The 9,399-nt window shown below is 48.8% G+C and overlaps 1 protein-coding gene across 1 annotated transcript in view; it reads left to right on the plus strand.

Moving 5' to 3' along the window:
- Positions 1-218, plus strand: part of LOC101043172 (olfactory receptor 1M1) — a 942-nt gene extending 724 nt beyond the window's left edge. Inside the window, 1 exon segment of the mRNA XM_003938914.4 lies at positions 1-218. This exon segment is cut by the window's left edge and continues 724 nt beyond it. Within this exon segment, the coding sequence (XP_003938963.4) occupies positions 1-218 (218 nt within the window).
- Positions 219-9,399: the final 9,181 nt, after the last annotated feature.

Genomic DNA, 9,399 nt, shown 5'->3' on the forward strand with positions numbered 1-9,399 from the left:
GCTCCCACCTGTCCGTGGTTGCTCTCTTCTATGGGACCACCATTGGGGTCTACCTGTGTCCCTCCTCGGTCCACACCGCTGTAAAGGAGAAAGCTTCTGCTGTGATGTACACAGTAGTCACCCCCATGCTGAACCCTTTCATCTACAGCTTGAGGAACAGAGACCTGAAAGGGACTCTCAGGAAGTTGGTCAACAGAAAGATCACCTCATCTTCCTGACCACCAGGACTCGGGAACTTCCAGGGGGTAGAATATATACATCTGGGGGTCTTCAGCTAACATCTGGAATTGCATGAGTTGAAAGAGCACACTTTAAATTTTATTTTTATTATGATTATTTAGAAATAAGATCTCACAATGTTGCCCAGGCTGGAGTGCAGTGGTGTGATCATAGCTCACTGCAGCCTCAAACTTCTCTGTGTGTATGTGTGTTGTTTTACTAGAGATGAGGTCTCACTAATTTGGCTGGGGTGGTCTGGATTTCCTGGGCTCAAGCAATACTTCCCGTTTCGCCTCCTAAAGTCATAGGGCCACAGAACGAGACTCCATCTCAAAGAAAAAAAAGAAAGAAGAAACAGAAAAAGAGAAGGAAAGATTAAAAACAGAGAGAGAGAAAGAAGGAAGGAAGGAAGGAAAGAAAGAAAGAAAGAAAGAAAGAAAACGGTTTATCTCTGCCAGATTGGATTTGCCCTTGTTCAAGAAACTCAGTAAATATTTGTTGAGTTGCTATTCTGGGCTTCATGTTAGATGCTGGCCATAGAGTGGTGACAAGGAAAGACAGGATCCTATAGTTTGGAGTTTACAGTTGAATGTGGGAGAAGATAATGGACATGGGATAATAATGGATGGGACTGTGAACCATGAACAAAAGTATGGGATACAGCAGAGTCTGGAAAGGAGGATTAGGAAGGGCTTCCTGGGAGAGGTGATGTAAAATGCGAAGGATAAGATGAGTTGGGCATAGTGGCTCACACCTGTAATCCCAACACTTTGGGAAGCTGAGGCAGGAGGATTGCTCGAGCCTCAAGTCTTACACTGGATTTTTCACTTCTCAAGTTTGATACCAGCCTGGACAACACAGCAAGACCCTATCTCTATAAAACAAACAAACAAACAAACAACCCTTAAAAATTAGCCAAGCATGGTGGCATGCGCCTGTAATCTCAGCTACTTGAGTGGCTAAGGTGGGTGGATCCCTTGAGTCCAGGAGGCTGAAGCTGCAGAGAGCTGTGATTACACCCCTGCACTCCTGCCTGGGCAAGAGAGCAAGATGCCTCTCTTAAAAAGAAAGAAAGAAAGAAAAAAGAATAAGATGGCATTGCGCATGTGAAGACAAGGAGAAAGAGCATCTCAGACAAAGAACACAGGATGAGAAAAGGTTAGCAATGAAGAAAGAATGCGTTTGAGAAGTGAAAAATCCAGTGAAAGTGAAAGACCTGGGCAATGATAGGTCAAGAAGGGTTTTGGAACCAACCTAAGAGTTTGCTCTTTCCCCTAAGAATGAGGCAGCTGGCTGTGCGTGGTGGCTCACACCTGTAATCCCAGCACTTTGGGAGGCCAAGGCAGGTGAATCGCCTGAGGTCAGGAGTTCGAGACCAGTCTGGCCAACATGGTGAAGCCTCATCTCTACTAAAAATACAAAAATTAGCCAGGCGTGGTGACACATGCCTGTAATCCCAGTTACTCGGGAGTCTGAAGCAGGAGATTGCTTGAACTCAAGAGGTGGAGGTTGCAGAGAGCCGAGACTGTACCACTGCACTCCAGCCTGGGTGACAGAGCGACGCTTCATCATCATTAAAAAAGAGAGAGAGAGAGAGAGAGAGAGAGAGAGAGAGAGAGAGAGAGAGAGAATGAGGCAGTTAACCTGACTTCCAGGGTCCAAAGTCAGGAAGTATGTGACTGAAATGCATGCCCCACCACCCTCCCCACCATATATTTTATTTTTTATTTTTTTGAGACAGTTTGCTCTGTTGTCCAAACTGGAGTACAGTGCTGCATTCTCAGCTCACTGCAACCTCCACCTTCTGGGTTTAAACAATTCTCCTGCCTTAGCCCCCCAAGCAACTGAGATTACAGGTGCCCACCACCATGCCTGGCTAATTTTTGTATTTTTAGTAGAGACATGGTTTCAACATGTTGGCCAGGCTGGTCTCGAACTCCTGACCTCAACTGATCCGCCCACTTTGGCCTCCCAAAGGGCTGGCTTGCCAGCATGAGCCACTGTGCCCAGTTCCCACCATGTATTTTAGAGTTGAGATGGATGCACTAGGGAAAAGTAAGAGGCACAGGGAGAAAAAGGAGAAAGAGATTAAGGTCATGCATTAGGGGAATGAGGAATCACCGTCTGACTGGCATAGGTTTTTTGTTTGTTTGTTTGTTTTTGGACAGAGTCTTGCTCTATCACCCAGGCTGGAATGTAGTGGCATGATCTCGGCTCACTGCAATCTCCACCTCCTCGGTTCAAGCAATTCTCTGCCTCAGCCTCCCAAGTAGATGGGATTACAGGCTCCTGCCACTACAACCAGCTAATTTTTGTATTTTTAGTAGAAACATGGTTTCACCATGTTGGCCAGGCTGGTGTTGAACTCCTGACCTCGTGATCCACCCACCTCAGCCTCCCAAAGGGCTGGGATTACAGGTGTGAGCCACTGCACCCTGCCTTTTTTTTTTTTTTTTTTTTTTTGAGACAGGTTCTAGCTCTGTTAGCTCTCTTGCCAGGCAAGAGTGCAATGGCATAATCATAGCTCACAGCAGCCTTGACTTCCTGGGCTCAAGTGATCCTCTTTCATCCTCCCAAATAGCTGGGACCATAGGTACATACCATGATGCCCTGCTAATATTTTGTAGATGTGAGGTCTCATGATGTTGCCCAGGCTGGTCTAGACCTCCTGGACTCAAGTGATCCACCCACCTCGGCCTCCCAAAGTGCTGGAATTACAGGTATGAGCCACCAATCCCAGCCTGGCATTAGTCTTCTTAGCCAAAGGGAAAATACCAATCAGTAGAGTCACAAGTCTAAACCAGAAAGAAGCTGAGATGTGTCTCAATCACCTTGCATGTCTGTGGAATGCATATGCACAGTAACACGGTGTGTAACAGATGGGACATCTATTCATTGCATGTTTTTGTGGCATCTTACTACATTTCTTCAAATTGTCTCATTTCATTATTCTAAAGTCCCTATGACAGCCAAAAATTATATCCATGTCTCTCGCAGAGTAATCCTCATACTCGGAGATTTACAAATGAAATAGAATAAGCAATGACTTTGAAGGGGCCAGAAATTTTCAAATGGTGCTAAAGAGCTGACATGATTTTTTTTTTTTTTTTTTAAGATGGAGTTTCACTCTTGTTGCCCTGGCTGGAGTGCAATGGTGCGATCTTGGCTTACCACAACCTCCACCTCCCGAGTTCAAGTGATTCTCCTGCCTCAGCCTCCTGAGAAGGTGGGATTACATGCATAAACCACCATGCCCAGCTAATTTTGTATTTTTAGTAGAGATGGGGTTTCTCCATGTAGGTCAGGCTGGTCTCAAACCCCTGGCCTCAGATGATCCACCCCTCTTGGCCTCTCAAAGTGCTGAGATTATAGGCATGAGCTACTGCGTCCAGCCTTGCCCTTACTTTTAATGGCAAAAACAGCAGTGACTTTTGCACCAACTGAATAAATACATTTTCAGGAGTTGCCCATGTGTTTTACGTTCAGGTTTTTTACATCAGTCTCCTGAGTATCTGAGACCACAGGTGTGTGCCACTGTGCCTGGCTAAAAATCCATAAAATCTTGAAAAATATTTTTTCTAAATAAAAAAACAAAAATAGGGCTAGGTGTGGTGGCACAGGTCTGTAATCACAGCATTTTGGGAGGTCCAGGTTGAAGAATTGCTTGAGCCCAGGAGTTCAAGAGCAGCCAGGGCAACATAGCCAGAGCCCATCTCTACCAAAATAGGAAAAAAAAAAAAATTAGTCAGGCCTGGTGGTGCACACCTGTAGTCCCAGCTACCTGGGAGGCTGAGGAGGAGGATCACCAGAGGCTGGGAGGTCCAGGCTGCAAGGAGCCATAGCTGCACCACTACACTCCAGCCTGGGTGACAGAGCAAGACCCTGTCTAAAACATAGTAATAATAATAAATTTAAGGCCGAGTGAGGTGGCTCATGCCGGTAATTCCCGCACTTTGGGAGGGTGAGGTGGGTGGATCTCCTGACGCCAGGAGTTTGAGACCAGCCTGACCAACATAGCAAACAAAACCCTATCTCTACTAAAAATACAAAAATTCACTGGGTGTGGTGGCATGCACCTGTAATCCCAGCTACTCGGGAGGCTGAGGCAGGAGAATCGCTTGAACCCAGGAGAAGGAGGTTGCAGCGAGCCAAGATTGTGCCACTGTACTCCAGCCTGGATGACAGAGAGAGATTCCATCTCTCTCTCTCTCACACACACACACACACACACACACGCGCAAATCCAGGCGCAGTGGCTCACACCTGTAATCCCAGCACTTTGGGAAGCTGAGGCAGGCGGATCACAAGGTCAGGAGTTTGAGACCAGCCTGACCAAAACGGTGAAATACAGTCTACTAAAAATACAAAAATTAGCCAGGAGTGGTGGTGAGTGTGTGTAGTCCCAGCTACTTGGGAGTATGAGGTGGGAGAATTGCTTGAAGCCAGGAGGCAGAGGTTGCAGTAAGCCGAGATGGCGCCACTGCACTCCAGCCTGGAAATAGAGCAAGACTGTCTCAAAAAAACCCAAAAACCAAAAAACAACAAAACCAAACCAAAACACCCTGGACTTGGGTTGCTGCAGTTCCCAAAAGAGACACACGAGGGCAGAAGAAACACACAGTTAGGATGTCTCAGGCGCTCCAGTCCCTAAGGCACTTTTCCCGGAGAGCGTCTTGGTACAGACACTTTGCTTAATTCTGGTCCCTTTCTCTACCTGACCGCAGTGCCTTTCGCCATTGGGGAGCCACAAGTCCACAACCCAGGGGCTTCTCAAGTTAAGGCACATTGGGAAGGGGCTGAAAAGTGGCCTTACGTGTTCCAAATTTTCCACCCCAGCCCCTGGGCTTGGTGAGCCCTTTCTCAACTAACCCAGGACTGGGGCCATCTGGTTTCTGTTGTCCACAGAGATACTGAAGTTACGCAAGAAAAAGAAAGAGAGAAGTCCGGGCTCAGTGGCTCACGCCTATAATCCCAGCACTGCGGGAGGCCGAGGCAGGCAGGTGGATCACCTGAGGTCAGGCGTTCAAGACCAGCCTGGTCAATATGGCAAAATCCCCTCTTTACTAAAAAAGACAAAAATTTAGCAGGGTGTGATGGCAGGCACCTGTAATCCTAGCTATTTGGGAGGCTGAGGCAGGAGAATTACTTGAACCCAGGAGGCGGAAGTTGTAGTGAGCCAAGATTGTACCACTGCCCTCCAGCCTGGGTGACAGAGCAAAACTCCATCTCAATTTTTAAAAAGTAAAGAGAGAGAGAGACAGACAGACAGAGAGAGTGCTATAGAGGGAGAAAAAGAGAGATACTGCAGTTATTCAAGAAAAAAAGAGGAGGGAAAGAGAGAGATGGAGAGAGACACACAGAGAGAGAGCTATAGAGAAAGATACTGCAGTTGTGCAAGAAAGAGAGAGGCCGGGTGCAGTGGCTCACCCCTGTATTCCAGCATGTTAGGAGGCTGAGACGGGTGGATCAAGAGGTCAGGAGATCGAGACCATCCTGGTCAACAAGGTGAAACCCCGTCTCTACTAAACTACAAAAAACTAGCCGGGCATGGTGGCGGGTGCCTGTAGTCCCAGCTACTCGGGAGGCTGAGGCAGGAGAATCACCTGAACCTGGGAGGTTGCAGTGAGCAGAGATCACACACCACTGCACTCCAGCCTGGGTGACAGAGTGAAACTCCATCTCAATTAAAAAAAAAAAAAGAAAAGAAAGCAAGAGAGAGAGAGAGAGGAGAGAGAAAGACAAACAGAGAGAGTGCTACAGAGAATGTGTGAGAGAGAGACAGAGAGACTGCAGTTATTCAAGAAAAAGAGGAGGGAAAGAGAGATGGAGAGACAGAGAGAGCTATAGAGAGAGAGATACTGCAGTTACGCAAGAAAAAGAGAGAGGTAAAGACACATACACACACACACACACACACACACACACACACAGAGAGAGAGAGAGAGAGAGAGAGAGAGAGAGACCACAGTTATTCAAGTAAAAGAGAGAGGGAGGGAAAGAGACACAGAGAGATACTGTGGCAGGCCAGGTCTCACTAACGCAGGCCTCTGTAGCAACTGGTTCAGCACTGACTGCGCGGGTAAGTTAAATATTTAAAGCTGATAGAGCCAGTGCTCTTAGACAAAGGCTGGAAGGAAACAAAAGCTCACCAGGATTTTTGCCCAGGCCTCTCCTGGGCCTCAAAGTATGACAAGATAAAGGAATTCTTTACAGGATCTGTGTAGGATTAAACAAGTTTATTGGGGGTCTGAAGAAGCTCCTCAGACTCTAAGATTTAGCAGGAGACAAGATAAGGGAATCACCCCTGGCACCTGGACCCATCTAGATTAAGTAAATTTACTGAGGCTCCAGAAGAAGGTCTTCAGGATTCTGACTTTAGTTATAGATTAGAAGTTAATCGGCCGGACATGGTGGCTCATGCCTGTCATCCCAACACTTTGGGAGGCCAAGGCAGGGGGATCACTTGAGGCCAGAAGTTCAAGACTAGCCTGGGCATCATGGTGAAACTGTCTCTACTAAAAATATATAAATTAGCCAGGCGTGGTGGTGCGTGCCTGTAATCCCAGCTACTCAGGAGGCTGAGGAAGGGGAGTCACTTGAACCCAGGAGGTAGAGGTTGCAGTGAGCTGAGATCATGCCACTGCACTCCAGGCTGGGCAACAGCGCAAGATTCTGTCTCGAAAAAAAAAAAAAAAAAAAAGATGGGAACGTTCTAGCTAAAGAATGATCCATTTGCGGCCTGGCGCGGTGGCTCATGCCTGTACTCTCAGCACTTTGGGAAGCCGAGGCGGGCGGATCACAAGGTCAGGAGTTGGAGACCACCCTGATCAACATGGTGAATCCCCGTCTCTACTAAAAATACAAAAATTAGCCGGGCATGGTATGGGGTGCCTGTAGTCCCAGCTACGCGGGAGTCTGAGGCCGGTTGAACCCAGCAGGCGGAGTTTGCAGTGAGCGAGATCGTTGCACTCCAGTCCAGCCCAGGTGACAACGCCAGACTCCATCTCAAAAAAAAAAAAAAAAAAAAAAAGGGAACGATCTAACTGAGCTAAAGAATGACCCATTTGCTTATCATTGTAAGAAAATTGAAGCCGGGCGCGGTGGCTCAAGCCTGTAATCCCAGCACTTTGGGAGGCTGAGGCGGGTGGATCATGAGGTCAAGAGATCGAGACCATCCTGGCCAACACGGTGAAACCCCGTCTCTACTAAAAATACAAAAAATTAGCTGGGCATGGTGGTGCGTGCCTGTAATCCCAGCTACTCAGGAGGCTGAGGCAGGAGAATTGCCTGAATTGCCTGAACCCAGGAGGCGGAGGTTGCGGTGAGCCGAGATTGCGCCATTGCACTCCAGCCTGGGTAACAAGAGCGAAACTCTGTCTCAAAAAAAAAAAAAAAAAAAAAAAAAAAAAGAAAATTGGAGCAGTTCCCAGAGATGAATAAGACCTAGGCCTGCAAAGCGTGAGGCCTGCGGGGAGGTGGGGGCAGGGAGGGGAAGAACAAAGAACGCCCGGGAGGCTGAGTCATGGGCATTGGAAACCTCCGTGCGCTTCGTGGCTGGCTGCAGGTGTTACCCCGGGTGGCAGCTAGGCCCAGGCCGGGAGGGTGTCAGCAGGACACGGTTAGAGACCTCCCTCCGCCCCAGAACGTGAAAGTGATGCAGCCACGTCCCGGAATTCCCCGCTTCCAGGAGCTGGAATCCCGCCCATCCCCTCTCCTCTTCCTGCTCAGGCCTAAGCTTTAAAAATCTTGCTTCTCAGGCCGGGCCGCGGTGGCTCACGCCTGTAATCCCTGTAATCCCAGCACTTTGGGAGGATGAGGCCCGCAGATCACAAGGTCAGGAGTTCAAGACCAGCCTCACCAATATGTTGAAACCCCGTCTCTACTAAAAGTACAAATCTTAACCGGGGGTGGTGGCGGGCACCTGTATTTCCAGCTACTTGGGAGGCGGTTTCAAACTCTGGCATCAGGCTCCAGAAACTGTATGCTTAACCACGGGGCGAGAGTGGAGGGTGGGAGGTGGCGGGGTGAGGGCGGAGGGGTCTACGATGTAGATAGCAAATGCATCAGAATTTGAGGAGACCACCCAAACCCGGGGAATTCATTTCTCTTTAGGCTGACCCTGGGGTCTCAGCTTATAGAACACAGAGCAGGCGTTTACTTCAAGAGGAGCTGAGCAGCCTCAGTCCCTCTCCTCCACCCTCCCGGACCTTTTCCTGGTCACTGGGAGAAGGCGATGGAATGGCAGCTTAGGGACAATGAGAGAGCTCAGTTACTAATGCCGCTTCTGGGCAGGGTTCCTGCATTCCTCAGAGGGGAAGGGAGCAACGGCTGCTGGATTCCCCATGGGTTCTAGGAGCTGGAGGACCCAGAAGACTGAATCTCTGCTCAGATCCTCTGAGCTCTGGGTCTGGTTTTCCTAAAAATACACAAATGTTACTAGACACAAGTCACCCGTGCCCTGGGGAGCTGCCTTTGAAAAAAGGAGCCTGGGCTGGGCTCAGTGGTTTACACCTGTAATCTCAGCACTTTGGGAAGCCGAGACAGGCAGATCATGAGGTCAGGAGATCGAGTCCATCTTGGCTAACATGGTGAAACCCCGTTTCTACAAGAAAAACAATATACACACACAGAGAGAAAATTAGCCGGGTATGGTGGCATGAGCCTGTAGCCCCAGCTACTTGGGAGGCTGAGGCAGGAGAACTGCTTGAACCCAGGAGGCATAGGTTACAGTGAGCCAAGATTGCGCCATTGTACTCCAGCCTGGGTGGCAGAGTGAGACTCTGTCTCAGAAAGAAAACCAGAGAAAAGAGAAAAAAGGAGCCTGGTGGCCAAGGTGCTGGCTCAAGCTTTGTAATCCCAGCATTTTGGGAGGCTGAGGCAGAAGGATTACTTGAGCCCAGGAGTTCAAGATCCAGCTTGGAGCCAGGCACGGTGGTTCACACCTGTAATCCCAACGCTTTGGGAGGCTGAGTTGGGCAGATCACCTGAGCTCAGGAGATGGAGACTAGTTTGGCTAACAAGGTGAAATTTTGTCTCTATCAGAAATACAAAAAAATTATTCGGACACGGTGGTGAGCACCTGTAGTCCCAGCTACTAGGGAGGCTGAGGCACGAGAATTGCTTGAACCCAGGAGGCAGAGGTTGCAGTGAGCTGAGATCACACCACTGCACTCCAGCCTG

This window comes from Saimiri boliviensis, chromosome 14, assembly GCF_048565385.1.
Source record: "Saimiri boliviensis isolate mSaiBol1 chromosome 14, mSaiBol1.pri, whole genome shotgun sequence".
Taxonomy (NCBI): domain Eukaryota; kingdom Metazoa; phylum Chordata; class Mammalia; order Primates; family Cebidae; genus Saimiri; species Saimiri boliviensis.